At 38.7% G+C, this 22,525-nt stretch overlaps 1 protein-coding gene and 1 pseudogene across 5 annotated transcripts in view; both read right to left on the reverse strand.

Annotated features, from left to right (window-relative positions):
* Positions 1-604: 604 nt before the first annotated feature.
* The window catches only part of LOC122282984 (TELO2-interacting protein 1 homolog), a 46,961-nt gene continuing 25,040 nt past the window's right edge, over positions 605-22,525 (reverse strand). For 3 of the 5 annotated variants that reach the window (XM_043095087.1, XM_043095090.1, XM_043095091.1), the window contains 11 exons: positions 15,784-15,914; positions 15,554-15,686; positions 14,786-15,149; positions 14,169-14,689; positions 13,874-14,053; positions 13,637-13,795; positions 13,128-13,202; positions 8,674-8,857; positions 5,449-5,621; positions 1,531-1,746; positions 605-1,326 (listed from right to left, as the gene is read on the reverse strand). In XM_043095087.1, the coding sequence (XP_042951021.1) occupies positions 676-1,326; positions 1,531-1,746; positions 5,449-5,621; positions 8,674-8,857; positions 13,128-13,202; positions 13,637-13,795; positions 13,874-14,053; positions 14,169-14,689; positions 14,786-15,149; positions 15,554-15,686; positions 15,784-15,914 (2,787 nt within the window). In that variant the 3' untranslated portion in view covers positions 605-675. The remainder of the gene's footprint in view (positions 1,327-1,530; positions 1,747-5,448; positions 5,622-8,673; positions 8,858-13,127; positions 13,203-13,636; positions 13,796-13,873; positions 14,054-14,168; positions 14,690-14,785; positions 15,150-15,553; positions 15,687-15,783; positions 15,915-22,525) is intronic. The other 2 variants (XM_043095088.1, XM_043095089.1) reach the window with 2 other exon arrangements.
* LOC122283453 lies at positions 5,092-5,210 on the reverse strand (annotated as a pseudogene).

Raw genomic sequence — 22,525 nt, forward strand, 5'->3', positions numbered from 1 at the left:
CATATGGTTTATGTATTCAAAGAAGCCGCAGATCTCAGGAACTTTAGCTCATACCGTGAAAAAATAATAATACAAGGATGCGAAACCGAATGAATATTCTTCAACTAGTCAGCAAACCTGTTTTCTAGCCACCTATTCTCTTTGGTTATCCATTAATCTCACCCTGCTAAAAAAAATGGAGTAAAACTTTTAACACTTCCTGCATAACCTTCTTGGAAACAACATTATAGAGAAGGGAATAGGCGTACTACTAAACACGTACATGTTTTATGAAAACACCCTCCAACCACTTGAGGGAGAAAACCATACTTCCAGCCAAGATGCCTTTAATCTACATATAGACAATGGTTCGCCAATTTAAAGGCATTGAAAATGTGCTTATTTAAAAACCATTGGCATTCAAAACATGTTTCCCAGCAGTGGGTGATACCTTACCATCTTGGGCCCCACTCGCCGTAAATACATAAGTAATAATGATGATAAATCTCCTTTTAAGGAATAGCTTCGAGGATTCAAAACCTATTATGCTAAAAGAAAAAGCAAAACAAACAAAGACAGATACAAGAAAAAATAACGCAGACAAACAATAGGAAAGTCATTGGGATGCGCGACTGAAAATAAACTACTTGTGGTATCTTCGTGTATCTGTACAGATAAACTATATACGGTAGATCTCTAATTGTACATTTGGTCAATGAAAACTTGGGAATGCAGTTTCCTGAAAACAGTTTCCACAGAAGAAAAGTCAATGTCAAAACCAAAAGTCTGCCCTCCATACTGCAAATAAAGGAATTCTTTAGAAGATGAGGGCGGCGGTAGAATTCGACAAATCTGTGGCAGATCTGAGATGGGCGGTGAAGGCATAGCTTCCTTTTTCATAGAGTAGTAGACATCAGCCAAAAGAAGCCATATAAGATCAGGGTCGATAGATGCAAGTCCAAGAAGGGCATTCACAGATGCATCGTGAAGCCCTACAACCCCACTACAAGCTATCCCCACAACAATACCGCTAACCTTCTTCAAAACTACTTCCATTGCAGAAGAACTTCTTTTGTTTTTTGACAATTCAGCAATCATGTTGAGCACTGCAACTTGGACTTTCAAATTTGTGACTTCAGCAACAGGGTCATCTCGTGAAATGGAAGTACTTCTGTAGGGAAGTTGTAATGGAGCTCTTTCTTCCTTTAGATTGAGCTTTCTCTGAAAAGGGGATGTTGTTAGGATTTTCCAGATGTGGGGCCCATCAGTATGGAAGCGGCGCGAGAAGAAATCTCCACCACAGATTTGTACCACACTGCTTACTACACCTAAACATCTCCTGACAGCCTGCAGTATAGAAAAGTCATAGTCTTGGAAGAATGATAACATAAAATGGAAACTTGTCTTGTAATTAGTTCAGAAAAGTTCAAGGTCACTTTAATAGAAGAATTACTTGAAGGAAAATAAGACATCTGTATCTTTATCCAAATCCTAATAGGGGCCACTACTATGTTACTCTTCTGTGATATGGAAAAATGAAAGACCACTAACCACAGAATGTCTATTTCGGATACAAGAAACCAGGAAGGGCCATAGTTTATTCATTGCTGGAAGCAACCTGTTCTCATCAGCTCCATCATCAGCGGCATCTAAAGTGTCCTGAATGTGATAGAATGAGCAGCATTGTATCACCTCTTCAATTGCTTCTTTAGTTGCCTTCTCATGTTTATAGGCTGCTTCCACTTTTTCCAGTGTCATAATGCCATCCTTCCAAAAAGTAAGGCGTTAATCAGAAATTGGCATGGATGGGAGTTCTCACTGATCTTATGATGCAATTAGATAAAAACAAGAACCATCAACATAACTATGGCAAAGAATCATTTCCAGTTTTCAATGAAACACTGTGTAGCTTCTATCATTTCACTACATTGAACTATCATTTTGTTCCATTAAAACAAAAAGAACGTTTTATCACTATGATATTTGAGTCCAGGTTATTAACACTTTCTATGAGCTAGATACGCCTGCAAATATGTGAAATCTAAACATGTAAGTAGTAGCATTACAACAAAAATAAGTTCAAAGTAAGATTAACTGCTTTTACTCTCTCTCTCTCTCTCTCTCTCTCTCTCCATGTTTTCATGCTTAATGGCTGCTTCTTGTTCTTCTCACCAGAATTAACTGTTTCCTCTTGTGGGGAGATGGCTGTATTAAAAAAGCTCTTAGTCGATTCGAAGGTTTTTTTTGAGTTCATAAGGGAGGGCAGAGCTACTTTGCGCACTACCGAAAGGAGCAGGAAAGTGGTGAAAGACATTATTGTGGGAAGTTTTTCCATGGGCTGGGTGGTGAAAGTAGTGGAGGATTGTAAACCTACAACTGAAATTTTTAATAACAACTGGAGATGTAAACAGAGGTTATGTGATGCAGCGGTGCTCCAATTACTTCGGCAGATACTTGGTGATGACGGAATATGGTGGAGGATGAAGAAATGGTTTTATTGTAATCCCAGAAGGAATAGAAGCGAGGGGATGGAAGAGCTTTGCTGCTGCTCTTAGTCAAGTGTCAACTGCTGTTTTCGGTAGCAGAAACAGGGTGTCCTCTTTGCATGTTGGTAGGGGTATGCTCAAAGGCATCCCAAGATCAATGGCTCACACATATCAGCACAAGGAAGATCGTATAAGGAGGCTCTAGAAAGCCCAGTGACTGTCTTGGTGTCACACATATACAGGGGTGTTTCCAATAGACAATCATGAGATGCAGAATTTAAAATCAGAGGGCCAATCAGAAGGGAGTTGGCGCTACAGCAGGTGGCTTGTCAGTTGGAGGCTCGTCCATAGTTGGCGTGCCTAACACTATCAGAAATGAAGGAGAATCTTTTGGTGTTAAATGAGATGATGGAGGGGCTGATCAGACAAACGGACATGGGGATGGGTTTGGATATGGGCTTGGAGCGGATTAAAGAGAAGGCAGGGTCTAGTGGGCTTTGGTTGGTCTGTCCTAATTGTAAACTTAGTGGGCCCATGAATGGGATCATAAATAAAGGGAAAGTGAATATTGGGCTGGACCAGCGACCAACCTAACCCAGGCAGGTTTGGGAGCATCATTCACAGCTAAGATTATTTGGTATGAGGTGTTAGAGCAGATCTGAGCACAGGCTGGTGAGATGGAAAAGGTAGTATTTGTCAGAAGGGGGTCGAATTAATTAATAAAGAGCACACTTTCAAACTTGCAACATTTGTTTATCATTATTTCCTCGTCCTGCCAGTGTTGCCTCACGGATTGAGAAGCTCAAACGAGAATTCTTGTGGAGTGGGCTAGGCGAGGTTGTTAAGTTTCATTTAGTTGGTTGGGACAAGGTGTGCTTTCCGATGAGGGGTAGCGGGTTACGGGTTCACAATTTGAGGGTCTTCAACGAGGCTATCTTAGGAAAATGGATGCAGAGATATAATTATGAGATGGAGACATTATGGAAGGTGGTGACCGATAGTAGGGGAGCTCTAGGGGTGTTTGAGTTAAGAGGTTATTATGATACCCTATATGATAAGAATAAGGGTCGGTGGTGAATGAGATCCCACATTGCTTGGGAATGAGAAGTAGTTCTTGCTCTTTATAAAGTTCCAATAGGGCTTCAATTGTATCATTAACTAGTCTTTTTGGAGTATAGGCTATGAGGTTTGGGCCTTCTATTGGAGTGTTACAAATAGTATCAGAACCTATTCCAATTAGAAATGTGGGACTTGAGCCATGCCACCTACAACAGACAGGCCTGATGTCCTGGAAGTATAGACCATATGATAAGGATAAGGGTAGGTCGTGAATGGGATCCCACATTGCTTGGGAAGGCGAAGTTCTTGCTCTTTATAAGGTTCCAATGGGACTCCAATTGTCATTGACTAGTATTTTTGGAATATAAGCCATGTGGTTTGGGCCATCTATTGGGGCGTTACAGGTATATGGAGTGAGTTTATGGAAAAATATTTGGAAAGGGTGGGGATCCTTCTCTAGACATACTAGATTGATGCTAGGGGATGGTAACAAGATTAGTTTTTGGCATAATGTTTGGTTTGGGGATACACTCTTAAGGATGCTTATCCCACTATTTTCAATTGAGCGATATCCTAAGGTAGGGAGTAGGGTTCGATGAAAATAGCAGGAGAAAAACAGTTGATCGTCATAATCCAAAAGGAATTTACACTAAAACCTCCATTCCTTAGTTCACAAACTCCGAATCGCGCTTAATTTGATCGTGCTTCCATCATTCCTTATCAATTATATTTAACTGGACACAATTCTATTCTCATTTATTTAGTGGAATATCAGCTTCATTAGGGAAGCGCATGATTGGGAGCTTGGTGTCTACTGAATTTTTTAACTTGCTATACTCCTTTTAAAGCTGGTGATGCAGTGGTGGATAAGATTAGTGGGACTCCTTCCGGTGAAGGAAAACTCTCTGTACACTCTTTCTATGAGGTCCTTACTACTCAAGCTAGTAACCCCTTTCCTTGGAAGAGCATTTGGAGGAGTAAAAAAAAGGCTACCTTTTTCTGTTTGGACTGCATCCTTCGGGAAGATCCTGAAGCTGTGTAAAAATAGTGGCAAAACAGTGGATCATTTACTTCTACCTTTTGAGTTTGCCAAGGCCTCATGGAATGATTTTCTTAGTAGAGTGGAATTAGCATGGGTTATGCCTAGGAGGGTGGTTGATCTTCTAGATAGTTGGAGAGGGCTTAAGGGGATACCGTAGATTGAAGCTATGCGGAAGATGGCTCCCATTTGTCTGCTTTGGTGCATTTGGAGGGAAAGGAATGACCAGAATTTCGAGAAACGGGAGCATTCCAGGGAAGAATTTAACATTTTTTTCTTGAAGACTTTATTTACGTGGGCCATTGCTATAGATTTAATGGTCTCAGTCTTCATGATTTCCTTGTATCTGCTTCTCATTCCCAATTAGGTGTATTCTCTTATATACTTCTTGTGTACTTGGGCTATGCCTATTTGAAAAGTAATAAAATATCCTCTTATAAAAAAATATATATTTGGCATCGCCACAAAATTCAAATATGCAAACATTTCAGAATCCTTCTGTCTTCTTTTTTTGGATAAGTAAAACGAGTGGTGGAACACAAGGACTTCGTAGGAGGTCACCCATCTTAGTACTACTCTCACCCAAACACGCTTAAGTGCGGAGTTCTGATAGGATCCGGTGCATTAGTGACAGTATTATTGCACCACCTTCTGTTATTTGGGTCCATAAAAGAGCATAAGGAATTCTTTTAAAGCATCAGCAAAAGTGGCATCAATTAATGATCAAATAGCGCAGTAATCAAATTTGACGAGTGCAGAGCATAAATAATATTCATATAAATACCATAATACGTTGCATGTTCCTACCTCAATAACACGTCATTCATCACTAGACTAGAGGAAAGAAGTTGAAAAAAAGAAAACTAATTAGGTAGAAGAAGATACCTCGACTATATCTAGGGCGATCAAGCAGGCTTCTTGCTTCATCGAAGCCAGTAGAGGAGTTGCAGCAGTTATACACGAACTGACAATAGATCCAATTGTTCTTCTGTATCTTTTGGATTCATTTAACTTGATCGAAATGCTCTCCCATTGCTCTATGTTCACAATATCACAAACTATGAGCCAGGACCCATAGAAAGAATAAGGAAAAAGAGTGGTAGCTAGAATACGAGTTAGCAGTCTTTCAGAATACCAAGATCTCAAAAGCCAGTTCATTTTGTCTATAGAAAGAACAAGAAAAATCAAACTTCACTTCACCACGCCACAACCCCCCCCCCCCCCCCCCCCCCCCCAAAACAAAAAAAAAAAAAAAAAAAAGGTTGTGCCGTAGACTCTTTCAATTTAAAACACAAGTTTCAATTTACACCCTCTTTAGATTTAACCGTTGAGATGGATCAAAAATAGATAATGTGACATGATCTTTAAAGGAGGGGCCAAATTGCAAATGGTGTGGTAGTTGGAATTGTAAAGTGACAACTTTGGTGGTCATATTGCAAAAAAGAGTGGTAGTTTGAGGGGATCAAATGGACTCCAAAGAAATATCAAGTCTTTCCAGCACGAAGAACAAATAAAGCATTATACATGATAGACGATATCTTAAAGGCAATGGTTTTGTATATATACACATAGATGCATACATACATAGTGTAGAGTGAGAGATTGTTTAGACATCCATCTATTGATAGAATAATTTGTAGCAGACAAGTACTTCAATAGACACAGACCCAGCGTTGGCTGGTAAAACCAAAACAAAGAGCAGATACTGAGCAACAACCTACATGGCCAAACCAATGGCTCAAATGACCTAAAAAGCATTAGGGGAAATTTATATAGCCATCTAGTGGAAAAGCAATGGCCAATGGCTAACTAGTGTCTGGAGACTATTCATGCCCACAAAGGGACCCAAGAGACAGAAAAAAACCCGAAACAAGCCCACTATCAAGTGCAACAGGAGGTAGAAGGCCTAATGGACGCAAACTTTTGTGGTAGGAGAAAACATTGACAGCCAAGGGATACACACATGGCATGAAATCAGTAATGGCAACTGACGTGGGCCCCATTTCAGTTCTGGAGAATTTGGCGTTAGCCTTATTAAGCAAACACTGAGTTATCTCATAGTGACAACTAGTCCTCTTGACATGAGAATTCCTTCAGCCCTTCATTACTTAAACCAAGAAATTAAACAAATAAAAAGGAGAGCTTTAAAAAAAGAGCTAATCAATAGGAGACACTAAAAAAAAAACCATGACTGGCTGAGGTTGGATACTTCATTATTCACTATATAAAAAGAGAGAATTTTAGAACGGAAAAATTAAATTTTCACTCTCCACATAAAAGAAAAGGTTTCACCATGTGTAAAAAGGAAAATTGAAGGTCTAACAATAAAAGATCAGAAAAACATGAAAGGGTACAGAACTAAAAATATAAAGGCCCTGCGTTTATTGAAGTAATGGATGGCCAATAATTGTTCTTTCCTCATGATAAACAGTAAACGGAGGCAACGCTATATGCACCACTGAAGTGTTCTGAGAAACACTACAAGTTGCATTGTTTACAAAAGATAATTTGTTTTTCTTAAGGTCAAATTGATTTCTATTGCTTCTTCCTCAATTAAATATGTTTTTTTTCCCTCAAAGAGAGATTTAATTAATGCTATCTTCAAGTTAACTATGACTGATGACACACCTAATAAACAATATGCAAAGTAGATGAAATTGAAGAAACTGCCAACAAATAGATAAACCTCAAATACCAGTATCTCTATATGGCCATCGTTGAATAGTGAGAAGCATATTATATGATGTCTTATAAAAAAAAAAGGGAGCCTGTATCCTTCAATTTAAAAAAGGGAGGATGCCATGTGCATGTAAAATAAATCCAAAGATTAGAAATGGTGCCATGCCACCTTCTCTATTGCTCTCAAATGGGTCTACTTCTCTCTCTCTCTCTCTCCTCTTCATTTCCCTCCCCCCGTGATTTTGAAGACGAGAGCAAAGAGAAAAAAATCCACACCTCTGAGAACCAAAAATTCTTCACCAATCGGCTCTTCTGATGAAAACAAAGCAAAAGACAAATCCCGAATATGAAATTTGAAGAATCTCTGCCATTCATGAGAAACTAATTTATCCCGATTGCTTGAAAATTAATATCTCACAAATCCTAGCTCAAAATGATCCAAAAGTTGGAGGTAATTCTAGCTATAGATCAAAGTTTTTTAGTCACACCCGAGCCCTAGATTGTAGGTTGGATTTTTAGAATTTAAACTGATGGGCCTCTAATTCTAGCCCAACCTTGAAGATGGGCTACAAGCAGAGGGATTGAGTGAAAATTTTTGGTAAATCTCTGTTTTTAGGCCCAATAAAGCCCCAGGATGTGCCCTGGCTGAACCCTAAGTGGACTAGGAATCCAAGTTCAACTAGGATAAGTCCAGAGACTCTAGACCAAGATTTCTGCTAGGACTCCTAAGCTCAATTGAAGTCCAAGATACATCAGGAAACACCTAGAAAAGTGGTTCTTAAAGCCAGTTTGAAAAAACCCCCAATTCATTAGGAATTCTGATCCTAGACAGGTTAGGACCCTATCACCACATGTAAAAATCCTAGAAAATGTAGGAGAGTTACTGAGCCGTGGCCAGGATTCCCCACAACTTCTAGGAGTGCAATTCCTGCAAGAAAAGAAAACCCCAGAAGCTTAGAACACCCCTCTGCCACCCCTTGTCAATCACAGCAGTCAAGGAACTGACCATGGAGGAGTTAAACTCATTCTCCATGGGCTCCAAGGATGTGAACTGTTCTTGCCATGTCTTTGGATGGATCATCATCTCCATCAAGCACAGGGGGAGGCTTGTGGCAACACTGACCATGCCTCCATCTGTGCCTATTGTGCCTTTAAATGTATCATCATTTCCTCATCATCAGTTCGATACTTTCAAGACTGGTAGAAAATCTTGGTGAGAGAGAGAGAAATAGAGAGGAGATTGAGAGTAGAGACCTATTTGGGGGAGTGACCGAGAGAGTGATGCACTGCATTTCTAACCTGATTTTTTTCTAATACACATGGCATCCTCCCATTTAAATTGGACAATAAGGCAGGCTCTCAAATGGGATGGCAGCCACTATCAAAGAAATACTGCTGTGAAATAAAAAGAAAAATGAGTAAGGAAACCACCTAATTCCATGTAAGACATGTCATTATCATCAACAAAAGATGTATCGGAGCCTTGCTTGGATCCTGTTCTTGCCACGTTCTCAACATCAGACATCATTGACTTCACATGCAAAAAATAAGACTCAGCCTGAGTGGGCAATGAGCACGCCTCATGCTTTGATGCCTTGGCAATCTCTGCTACAGCCTGAAAATATTATCAGATACTGCTTACAACATAGCATTTCAGGCTATGCAGATATAACTAAAAGGTGAGATAAGCCCATGACCTACAAGAGCTTTAAGTGCAAAATATAAAAGCACAAATCACACAATGTAAAATGCCAATAAACATTCTTTAACAGCACTTACATTTCCATCATGAGGTTATCTAGATTTGGCTTACTATAAGGTGTAACTAGTCCACAACTAATGAAGGATTAGACTGCAACTGAAGCATACAAGTTTCACCAATTTCCTATGCAATGCATTTGGATGACATTTATTTAGTTGCCTTCGCACAACTAATGAAAAGAGTACCAAGTTTGAATCTAGCATTTGCTTTTTCCGAATACCCAAACAAAGTGATTTTTTTTTTTTTTTATTGGTAAATAAGAATTTTATTAATGCAAGATAGGCATAGCCCAAAGTGAAATGAGAGTTAAACTAAACCAAATCGTTAAAATTGTTTTGCCATGTACAAGAGGAATGATACAAAAACAAATGCAACTACTGACAAACAAAGTCAACAAGGTTATGCAGATTTCGTAAGGATCTTCATTACAATGATGATGGTGATCATGAAGATCATGGTTATGACAATGACAATGATGATGATGATTATGATGATGATGAGAAGAACTCACAAGACACTTGTATTCTATGTTTCATTTATTTGGAGCTCCTCTATTTGTTTTCTGAATTCATCTTATATTACCTTGACACCTGTGTTTCTTTCCAGATATATAACTTCTCCACCCTCAAACATCGGGCCATTTCACAATGCTCTCTTATAAAAGAAATTTACTCTAATCTAAACAATGGAAATCAGCAGTCCTTAATCATGTGCATGTACATATTAAAGTTAAAGTATAACGAAAATAAAAAAAACATGAATAATAAGTGATATTGCCATTGATTTTAGTTCAGGTGTTGATCACTCAGATTAAAGTTTAAGTTGGACACTGTAAATAACATCATAGACTAGCATGGAAAAATTCAATTTTTTTATAAGTAAAACTTTATTGATAGGAATAGGCATAGCCCTAGTACACAAGAAGTATACATAGAAAAGCTAAGTTCCACTAAGCACTAGTGAGGGATACAAGCCAATCATGAAAACTGTCCTCATTATAACTAATGACCGAAGCCCAAGAAAATAAATTACTATAAAGAATCTCTTCAGCTCATCCAAGGAACACTCCCGGTTTTCAAAACACCTCTTATTTCTCTCCATCCACAAACACCACATATTTTTCAAAGGGGAATCATTTTCCGCACAGTGACAATGTGAGCATTTCCCCTAATACCTTTCCAGCACCTAATAATATCCATAACTCTTCCAGGCATAACCCATGCCACACCAGTCCGGTTAAAGATCTCATTCCACAAGAATTGAGCCACCTCGCAATGTAACAAAAGACAATCCAAAGATTCCCCATTTTTCTTACACAAGAAAGACCAATCCATAATGATGAGACCATGTTTCCTCAAATTATCAGTGGTGAGCACTCTCCCGAGAGAAGCAGTTTGTACAAAGAAAGCAATCTCGGGAGAGACCTTACACTTCCAAATAACCTTCCAAAGAAAACAATGATCATTAGAGAATCCAGAGAGAACCTTGTAATAGGAGCGCATCGAGAACCTATTACTCCCAACAGGAACCCAAATCATCCTATCTTCCATCACATTACTGAATGACATAGCATACAAGGAATTGAAAAAGTCAGCAAACATTCCAAGCTTCCAATCATGAACCACTCTCAAAAAACTGACATTCCAATGGAAAGAACCATTAGAAGACACCAACAAATCAGCCACCACAGCCTCTTTATCACTAGAAATCTGGTAAAGAGATGGAAAAAAAAAAAAATACTTAGGAGCCCTTGCACCACACCAAACATCATGCAAAAGTAAACATCATGACCATTTCCAACCGCCAACCTGAAAAAGTTGGAGACCCTCTCCCATCCAGAATGAATATATTTCCACAAACCCACACCATATGCCCCCCTAACTTCATTAAAACACCAACCCAACACCCCCCCCCCCCTCCCCCCTTTTTTCTGAATTTATTTATTTTTTTATTTTTTTGATATGTAAAAGAAATTTTACTAATACAAAAGATAGACATAGTCCAAGTACACAAGTAGTACACAAAAGAAAGCACCTAGGTAGGAACTAGAAATAAATACAAGGAAGTCATGGAATCTGAGACCACTAAAATCTATAGCCATGGCCCACACAATTTAAAGTCTTGAAAAAGAAACTTTTAAGATCTTTGAAAGAGCGCCCCCAATCCTCGGAATTCCAGTTATTTATTTCTCTCCAAATGCACCACAGGAGACAAATAGGTGCCATCTTCCACATTGCAACAATCTGTGGTATACCCTTAAGACCTCTTCAACTCTCTAGAAGATCAACCACCTTCCCAGGCATAGCTCAGTGTAATCACCCTGCTAAAGAAATCATTAAATAAGGATTTAGCAATTTCACAGTGGTGGAATAAGTGATCCACTGTTTCTCTTCCTGCTCGAATCTTTGGGTGTGTTCGTTCAAGTTCATGGTCTAACTCAGATAAATTAGATAATCGAGCTCTTAACTGTGTTTTCTCGAGATATTTTTGATTGAGGCTATAAATGCTATCATCCTCCTTCAAGGATGAAATTGTATATATGGATGCAATTTCTATCAGAATCTTTATTTTCAAACTATATTCAATAACATCTATTTCTCAAAGTATACAAGATGCATTCGGTGATGCTTAGTAGAGAGAAGCAACGCTCTTTATAAGACTTACACTGGGGATCTTGTTGAGTTAACTGAAGGGTAAAAAGGAAGTTGAATGAACATGCATGAGATATGAAGCATAACGCTGATGGTTCTCTGGAATGGTACAAAATACAGTTGGCAGCAAAAGGCTTTACGCAAACCAATGGGATGGACTATAGGGACAAGTTTCCTCCAGTAGAAACAATGAATCCAATTGAAGCTTTCCTCGCTTTGGTAACAAATCTAGGTTGACCATTTCAGCAATTTGGTTTAAAGAATACATTTCTTCACAGAGACTTAGATGAGAAGTGACATGGAGGTTATTTCTGGTCTTGAATTTTTTTTGCCAATGGTAGTGTGTAAGTTGAAGAAGTTATTACATGGACTGAAGCAGTCTCCTAGGGTATGGTTTGAAAGATTTTCCCATGTTAGTAGAGAAAAGTAGTCAAAATGAGATCAAATGGAGTAGAGTTACAGCCATGGCATATGGAGTTCGTGTGGCATTATGAGAGAAAATATTGTCGAAAGAATATAGATATGACTAAAGATCCCATATGGTTGTGTTGCAACAAAAAAGTGGCCATAATCCAGTATATAGGTATGGCCATATTTTGCCCATAATCCAGTATATAGAATCATGAACATGGACGTTGATAAACATTTTTATCAAAGTGAAATTGCATGTTGGCTTAATATGTGCACTTGATGTGAAGATAGAAGAACAACATACAGATATCTTGCCAAAGTTTACAGTAGTATCTTTCACAAAACCTTAAACAAGCTGAGCATGTAAGATATCTTCCCACAACTCAAGGGAGAGTGTTAATGAGTCATAAAAGTTTCTATAATTGGTTCTATTGTATTGGAAGCTAGTTATACTTATATTTGTCCTACTTCAGTGTAACTGTGTAAGTCATATGTTGATTAGGAACCCAAAGACAGGGCTCTCTCTCTCTCTCACAAAAGCTTCAAAGTTTAAACTATTCTTCCTTTGTTTCTCAATAATCAGGGTTTAAGTGGTCTATTGACTTATGAGCAGACATATGATACATATATAAACACATCACAAAATAGTGATTATAAACCCTGAAGTTTTGATTAGATGTGACAGAAATTACAATCAACTGAAAGCATAAATTATTTCATAATCTCAAGTACAGATAACTGAGACTTCTTAAATACTTGGCAATGTCAAGATAATGTTAACGACAACCGTGAGTAATTAATTTTTATCCCCATCCATGTCTCTAAGCAACTAAATTGTTGATAAGGTATTTGAGGACTGCAGCTATCACCCACTTTTTCCTGTACGTGCTCTAAATATATTGGACCATGATAGTGTCCAAATTTAAAGGCGATACAAAGGAGGGGATAAGAGTTCTGCAGCTTTTAATAAAGACTTGAAATAACAACCGAAACAACAGATAACACAAAGCAGAAAAGCACGCATGCAAAACAAAGAAATCATGCACTGTATAACTGTTGACCTTCAAAAAGGGAACTGTCAAATCAGGGTGTTGATGCCTGCCAAGAATCTCAAGTTCCAGTGAAACAGCACGCATCTGTTCAATATTACAGTGTCAGACCAAAAGCATCACTTTCCAAAAGTTGTAAGTCTCATTAGAACCAGCCCTTTACTTAATATATCTACACAAAATGAGGGACAAAACAATATAATTGAGGATAACACATCTGGGAGGAAATAAATTAGGCACAAACTCTGTATCTGCATTGCTAAAAAAGAGAATTTGCTACTTCAGCAAAAATCAAAAGCTTTCACAAATAACATCTTGAATCAAAGCATAAGAACTAACTGGGACGAACTTTGAATTACATTAAAAGAAAACATTAATAACTCTCTAAGCAGAACATACTCATTGAAATAAAGAGGAGAATTACAGGAACATACAATCTTCAGGATAAATCAGAAAGATGAGCAAGTTAATTACTCTCAAATCTCAATATAGCTATCAAAGTCAAGGATATATAGTCATACCGGTTCCTCTAATAGAGGCAGTATTTTGTGAGCTACTCCAATATAAGAAAGCATAGCAGCAAGCACATTGGGGACATGAGGATTAAGATCCAAATGACGTAATTGCCGACAAATTGAATCAATTACATAGTCTGCATTTTCAAGAACTAACTGTCCAACCTACAAGAAATATATTTAATAACAGTCATGCACTAGCAAATACTAAAAAAAGACTAAGATTGAGTCATGCCTTCTTACCGTTGTATAGCCAGATGTAGCAGAAAGAACATGTAAAACAGCATCTGCGGCTCTTCTGACCTCAAAATTTGAAGAAACAAGATTCTCAAGCAACATATATAGAGATGAGTGAAGAAATCCACCAGAGGAAAAATCTCTTCCAAGGCATATACTAAAAATGCCTATGCCATCAATTATAACCTGTTTGGGGGCAACAAAGCTACAATCAGTACGATATAAATCTGCAAAGAAGAACATGCTAAACTGATGCAAGATTCACTGGATTATATATCAGGTGGAGGAAAATGTAAATTTCCTGCTGTAGCATAGCCGTATCACAGAAGAAATGTAAACTAATATCTTCAGCTCCATCGTCACAATGTAGAGAAGGTTTATGATCTATTGGAAGAGCCCACAACTCAGGGGATAGATACTCATGTAAGATTCCACCAACACAATCAGTCAAGTGACTCCTTACACCTTTATCCTGAGAAGCCTTCCAGACAGATTCATTAGGCACAGAGCATTCGAGTTTGTAATGCTGACCATTAGCAAGTCCAGCATCAAACTCCTGAACCTCTTCGCTTTTTGACCTGTACTTCTGAAACATCCTCGTGTAGATGTCAACAGCTTGATCTGATAAGCCATAAATCATCTCATTTAGGATACACACAGCAGTGCTTGCCTGCCGCAGTAACTGTCCTGAACCAATTCTATTATACCAAGACTGCCAGGTCTCAGTGCTGTACTCCTTCACACGAATCTCAGAAATCAATTTACGCAAATAAACCAGTGGAATATCAGTGATAATTGATAGATGCCCTTCACTCCTTAAGTCTAGCAACAAGCAAAATCAAAGATACACCATGTAAGAACAAAACAGAAAAAACATAAGCCTAAACAAAGAACTAGAAGTCCATGAGTTGAAATGACCTGATATTAAAGATAGACCTGCAAGCCTAAGAATTCCAGCAAGAGCCTTGTATAGTTTCGGACTACCAACATAAACAAACCAAGGGGGCATCCGTGGAAGCTCAAAAATTTTCAGTACATTATTCAGTGTGTATTCTATATCATTTTCCTCAATGCACATGGGCGTTGAGTTTTCCAATGGAGCCTCATTCATAATAGTCAGATGATTAGCAGTAAAGTTAGTTCCAGCTTTCAACTCAGCAATAGAGGGAAGGAATCCAACTGAGGATCGCCTTATTGAAATAAGCTTGTCAAGAGAACCAGCAAACAAAGAATTCTGGCTCAGACAGACAGCAAAAACATCCAAGAATCGAGCAGCTGCAACCTAAATTTCCACACAAAAATAAGATTACCATCTCGCACAAGTAAAAACCATCTTATTAAAAATAATAATAGAGGGTCACTTGAGAGAAGGCGGAGAGACTAGAGATGAGAGAGGCGAGAGAAGAGAAATAGAAGGTAGAGAGAGTGAACACTGAAATTGGGAGGGTATAATTGCAGAGAATACTTTTTATAATTTATAAATTGAAGATATTGCTGACAGTGTGGTCAAAGCATTGGCAAAGCATAGGTGTTAATATAGAAAAAATAAACTCAGTCCTCAAGTTAGATATAGGCAAAAACACAATGAGGTGTCTGCTATAATTTCCCTTGAAATAATTTTGTGATAAAGCTCATTAGAAAACCAGTACAAATGTTTATATGTACAACAAATAAAAATTAACATACGGGAGTACGTAGGAGGTGATCCACAACAATCTGAGGACCAGCGTAATATATTACTACGAGTAACTGCTGAGCATGTGATATGGCTAGTGATTCTTCTCTCCCAAGCACCAGTTTCGGGAGCTTTTCAATTAGCCTGGTTTTGCAAACAAAATATAGCTCTAATGATACCACTTTCAAGAGATGAATCCAATTAAAACAGCACTTTGACCAGCATCGGATATAGCACAAACCTGCTAAAAATCTCAGCAACATCATATTCGGAATGAAGTTTCCCACCTAATGAGAATAAATAATCAAGGAACTCTTGTGCCACTACAGACACCACCTCAGAATCATCAACAACCAAAACACACAAGCATTCCTGTATGAGTGGAATCAACTAGAGATATTAGATTCAGTATTTAGCAGTAAAAAAGTTAAAAATACAACATCTTTCATATCAACAAAATTTTACCGATAATCAAAATTATTAATATACCAGAAGATGAAACAGCTAAAAGCAACTCGGCTTCTTGTCTTTAGATGGGGACAATAAACAAATAGAATAAGAGAACAGCATCAATCTGGAGGCAGTTTAGATATCATTAGAAAATAACCTATGATGAGTGCTCATTCAAAATAGTTTTTTTATAAGCAATTTTCTGTCAAATAGATTAACGAAGTGGCTTTGCTGTGGTTTTTTGTTTGAATTTAATTGAATATTCGATTATAAATTTTCAAGTCAAAAGAAAACCAAGAGATATACTACGCCAACTCATTCAAAAAATTTTAACATGTAACGAATCAAGCAATCAAAAAGGGGTGTTTTCCTTTATATAACTCCAAAAGGCAAGGATTGTTATGAGATTGACCTACTCCAACATGCTACTACACTCGTAACTACCTTAATATCAGAGTTGTAGAGGATCCACGACTATACGTGGAAGATAGTAGCAAAAATAGAAACAGATTAAGCATGCATTGTGTCAATATCTCAACGACTTGATCTATAAGCCCATCTGGAGATTCCAGATTAAAAACACAAACCTCCAGACATACTAGAGTATAGTGCTGAAAATGAATAAAATTGAAAGAAAAAATATTGCGATATAGGATTTACCAAATAGATGCCTACCCTAATATGGTTGATGTGGTATAGATAAATTGTTTGCTATAGAGTCAACATGCCATGCGAGTTGCATAACTACCAACTCTTTGCTTTAGGTCACTGGATAACCCTGCCAGTGTTTGAGAAAATGCCACAAGACCAACGTTAGACACAGCTTTGGCGAAAAATGGGAAAAACCCTTAGCCACAGCTGGGTGCTTTCATTCTTTCTTTTTTTTTTGATAAGTAATCAAAATTGTATTAATTAAAGAAAAGGCCTAGCCCAGCATGTACAAGAAACTACCCCTTTAGGCGGGGGCAAGAGAGACAAGAAAATCATGGAGGACCATTCCATTGAAATCAACAGCAATGGCCCAATTACAAAGCGTACTAAAAAACAAAGTCAGCAGCTCCTCTCCTGTTCGCTCCATGTCTACAAAAGTCCTTGCATTCCTCTCTTGCCATAAAGACCACATGATACAAAGTGGTATCATCCTCCAAACCACTGAAATCTGGGGTTGGCCTCCTATGTTGGGCCAGCAGGCCAAAGCTGCCGCCACTGTCCCCGGCATAGCCCAGCCCAACTCCACTCTACTTAGCACCTCGTCCCACAAAACCCTTGCAATCTTGCAGTGTAGTAAAAGATGATCTACCGACTCGCCCCCTCCCTTACACATACAGCACCAATCTGCCACAATAATCCTCCTTTTTCTCAAATTATCAGTTGTGAGGATCTTACCCAAAGCAGCAGTCCACACAAAGAAGGCCACCTTAAGGGGCACCTTATGTTTCCATATCCTTCTCCAAGGGACTTGACAGTTGAGATTTTGCTCAAAAGTAATATAGAAGGAGCGAACTGAGAACTTACCTTTCTTGTGTGGGACCCACCATAACCAGTTTTCTTGTTGATTGCTCGGCTTCATAGAGTACAAGAGACTATAAAAATCCACTAAGCTATTCATCTCCCAATCTTGCACCGCCCTGCTAAAACTTATGTTCCAATGAAAATGTCCCCCCAACAAACCCATAACCTCCGCCACTGAAGCCTCTTTATTCCTGGCAATTTGATAAAGAGAGGGAAACAACTCATGTAACGTCGTATCACCACACCAAATATCTTTCCAAAATTTGATCCTGGTACCATTCCCCATTTGAAAACGGGCGTGCCGACATAAGACTGTCCAACCTTTCCTGATATATTTCCACAACCCCACTCCATCAGCTCCTCTAACTTCTTTAGTACAACATCCCCCCCATATATCTCCATATTTGCACCCAATCACCCCTCGCCATAAAGCATCCGGTTCCCGACTATACCTCCACAGCCATTTACCCAAAAGTGCCTGATTGAAAGTCTTCACATTTTTTATACCCAGACCACCTTTAGAAAAAGGACGACACACTGTTCCCCACTTAACCAGATAGTACTTGAACTCTTCCCCCAAACCGCCCCACAAAAAGTCTCGTTCTAATTTCTCAATACGGCTTGCTACTCTTGCTGGAATAGGAAAAAGAGATAGGAAGTATGTAGGCAAATTAGATAGAGTACTCTTAATCAAAGTGAGTCTTTCTCCTTTCGACAAATACATTCTCTTCCAACTCGCCAACCTTCTCTCTATTTTTTCAATAACTGGTTCCCACAAGAGAGGCGATCTTGCCCCTATCCCCAATGGAAGACCCAAATATATTAGCAGGAATGAAGCTATCTTACATCCTAGCGATTGAGCCAGTTGTCGTAAATTTTACAAGCAACAAGGAAGGGCTTAGCCCAAATACCCGTGAACCATACAGGAAATGCTAGAGAAGAAGGAAAATATATTCAAAGAGAAATAATCTAAAATTTAAAAGATCCACAAACTTTTAGAAAGACAATATGAATATCCTACAATTGCTTTCAAAGGTTTCAGCATTTCTATTCCTTCAAATACTCTCTCCAAAGGAGGATATAGTTATGGCTTCCACACTATATTCATCAAGTATCTATTACAACGACCTTTCTAGCCTATTACCAAAGTTGCAGCTGATGTGGCATGATCCTGAGATCCCAAATAAAGAAAATGTTAAACACCATAGTTTCCTAACCATATTGCAATAATAAAAAAGATCAAAAGTCTCTTCACTAGTTTTGCACATATAAAAACAACAGCATATAGCTACAGAAAGCAACCATTACCAGAAATTCTGGTCTGAGCAGATCTCTAGGGAAAACCAAACCCTAAGCCTCCCCATAATGCCCCTGGACTAAGATCTCAGATGAGGCATCTGACTTCCCACAAGATCCGTCCCATACTATCCATTCCCATATCCAACTTCCCTTCACCAAATTAACAAGCCAGAAGTTCAGTTGACCCTAGGCATCAATCCTCAAAGTCTAAAAAAATTAGAGATTCCCATTTAACATACAGTGACATAAACAGCAGCACATAATCAGGTAAAAGAGCTTCTTGATCTATCACAATGCAAAACATCTTCAAAAATAAGCTTTTCAAAGGTACATCGCCACAATAGTTCATGGCAATGTCCAATGTGACCATCATCTCCAATCTCCAACAGTGGAGCCTGCTGCATTTGGGAAAACCTAGCAAACTCTTCTAATATGCTTCCATAAACAAATTTTGGAAGAACAATTTAAGGCTCTCCTAGTAGCCATACAAGCTGGTCGATCCACGGCCATGAAGTCAGCTGTGAGGAAGTAGACAGACTATGATAATGGAGCATTGCAAGATCCACGGGCTTTGTGGGATGAGGTGCTTAGTAGAGTGGAGTTGGGCTGGGTCATGCTGGGGACCGTGGTGGCAGTCTTGGCCTGCTGGCCAAACATAGGAGGTTTGTCTCAGATCTCAGCGGTTTCGAAGATGATCCCACTGTGCATCTGTGGTGTTTATGGCAGGAGAGGAATGCACGGACATTTGAAGACAAGGAGAGATCGCTAGAGGAGTTGTTGGCTTTATTTTTTAGTACACTATGTAATTGGGCCATAGCTGTTGATTTCAATGGGATGGCCCTTCATGATTTCCTTGTCTCTCTTGCCCCCGCTTAACTAGGGCTGTTTCTTGTATATACTGGGCTAGGCCTATTCTTTGAGCAATAAAGTTTTGTTTACCTATTAAAAAAAAAACTATGATAATAAGGAGGGAATATAGGGAGGGACAAATTAAAAGGGAGGGATTCCTCTTTAGTTAATGAAGCCTAAAATCTTGTCTTGGAATGTAAGGGGGAACAATGACGTTAATAAACGTCTTCGCATTAGATCTCTCAATTGTAGTTGGAAGGTTGATGTTGTTTGCCTCCAAGAAACCAAATTGAATTTTGTTCATAGAAGTATCATTCGTAGCTTGTGGAGATGTTTATATGTTGGTTGGACCTACTTAGCTTCTTCCGGGGCTAGGTGGTGTATTGGTGATGTGGGATAAGAGAGTTGTTGAGATGGTGGAGGATTGTGTTGGAGTTTTCCCAGTGGCTTGTGTTTTAAAAAATATAGAAGATGGGTAGAAATGGGCATTGGCAAGTGTTTCTGGGCCAAATAGGGACCGGGATAGATATTTGTTGTGGGATTAATTGTCGGGATTGTACTATTTGTGGGATTTGCCTTGGTGCATATGTGGGGATTTTAATATAATTTTTATCCAAGTGAGAGGGTGGGTAATTCTTCTATGTCTTCAGCCATGGAGAATTTTTCTCAGTTGATATTTGATTTGGAACTGCTGGATCTGCCTTTAGTGGGGAGAGAACATATATGGTCTAATTATAGAGGAGGTTCAAGGCTGGACAGATTCTTAGTCTCTTCTTCTTGGGAGACTCAATATCTGGAGTTATGTAAAAAAAGATTGCCAAGGGTATGTTCTGATCACTTTCCCATTTCACTTGATTGTGGGGGTATTCATGAGGGTAGACGTTATTTTAAGTTTGAGAATATGTGGCTTGAATTTGAGGGTTTTGTAGACAAGGTCAGAAGCTGGTGGCACTCTTATCAATTTGTGGGGACTCCTAGCTTTGTTTTGGCAAGTAAACTTAGAGCTTTGAAAGCTGATTTGAAGAAGTGGAACAAGGAAGTTTTTGGTGTTAGAACTTGAGAGGGTACTTTTGATGGAAGAAATATCTTGGATGCAGAAATCAAAAGTTCTATGGCTTAAAGAGGAGGATAATTGCACTAGTTTCTTTCATAAAATGGCTAACTCATAGGCATAACAATGCTATTGAGATTATTAAAACTGATAATAATGTGCTCTCTACACCTAATGAGATTGAAGATCATGTTGTGCAGTTTTATAATAATGTGCTCTCTAAAATTGATGGCCTGAATTTTGAGGCTGTGGATACTTTTACAGCAAGTTGGCTAGAGAAGCCGTTTGAAGAGCTTGAGGTGCATCGGGCTGTATGTGGGACGAGAACAGACAAAGCTCCTGGCCTGGATGGGTTTTCTATGCCTTTTTTCAAGATTGTCGGGAGATTGTGCTAGAGGAGGTGATGCAGGTTCTACAAGAACTTTATGATTATCAAAAGTTTGAGAAGTCAATGAATGTCACATTTATCGCTCTAATCCCTAAGAGATTGGGTGCTTCGGAGTTGAAGGATTTCCATCCCATTAGTTTGGTAAGTGGAAATTATAAGATAATTTCAAAGGTTTTGGCAAATCGAATGAGCAAGGTGATGGATAAGATTATTTATAAACCCCAAAATGCATTTGTTAAAGGCCGAAAAATCATTGATTATGTGCTCGTTGAAAATGAGTGTTTAGATAGTCGTACGGGAAGGCATTCCAGGGGTTCTTTGTAAGCTGGACATGGAAAAGGCGTACGATCATGTAAATGGAATTTTCTCTTCTACATGCTTAGAAGATGTGGTTTGGTGACAGGTGGTGTGGTTGGGTTGGACATTTTATTTCGACTGCTCGGTTTTCAATTTTGGTTAATGGGCAGCCTTGTGGTTATTTTAAAAGTTCTAGAGGATTGATACAGGGGGATCTGTTATCTCCATTTTTATTTGCTCTTGTTATGGAGGCTTTGAGCTGTATGGTGGAGGCCATGGTAGGAGGAGGTTTTATATCTGGTATCTCGGTGGGAACTAATAATAATGGCTTCATTTCTATATCACATTTGCTTTTTGCAAATGATACTCTTATTTTTTGTGATGCTGATGGGGAACAAATTCAAGCTTTGAGGGCTGTCTTGTTATATTTTAAGCCATATCCGGACTACAGGTGAACTTTGGTAAATCATAGCTGGTCCCGGTGGGAGATGTGCATAATATTAACAATTTCTCGGAATTATTGAGGTGTAGAGTTGCTTATTTGCCCATGAAATATTTGGGTCTCCAGCTGGTGGAGTGGTTCAAGGCAAAGTATATTTGGGATGGGGGGTGGTTGAGAAGATTGAGAAAAGGTCGGCAGCGTGGAAAAGGTTGTATTTATCAAAAGGGGGTAGAATCACCCTCTATAAAGAGTACTCTTTCTAATATCCCAACTTACTTTCTCTCATTATTTCCTTTACCAGTTGGAGTGGCTAATCGTAATGAAAAGTTGTATAGAGCATTTTTGTGGGGTGGTTTGGGAGAGGAGAATAAGATTTCTTTTAGTAAGCTGGAAAAAAGTTCACTGTCCGATTGCTGATGGAGGCCTGGGGGTTCGTAATTTGTATAGTTTTAATAAGTCGTTGGGGAAGTGGTTGTGGAGATATCATAGGGAAGAGGAAGCGTTGTTGAGGAGGGTGATTGTTCGGAAGTATGGGAGTGATCGGGGGGGATGGTGCACTAAGGAGTAGGGGGGATTATGGAGTGAGTTTATGGAAATTTATTAGAAAAGAATGGGATACTTTTGTGAAACAAGTCAAATGTGGTAGGTGATGGTTCAAGAGTTTGATTCTGGTTTGATGTTTGGTTTAGTGAGAA

Source organism: Carya illinoinensis, chromosome 11 (genome assembly GCF_018687715.1).
Source record: "Carya illinoinensis cultivar Pawnee chromosome 11, C.illinoinensisPawnee_v1, whole genome shotgun sequence".
NCBI lineage: Eukaryota > Viridiplantae > Streptophyta > Magnoliopsida > Fagales > Juglandaceae > Carya > Carya illinoinensis.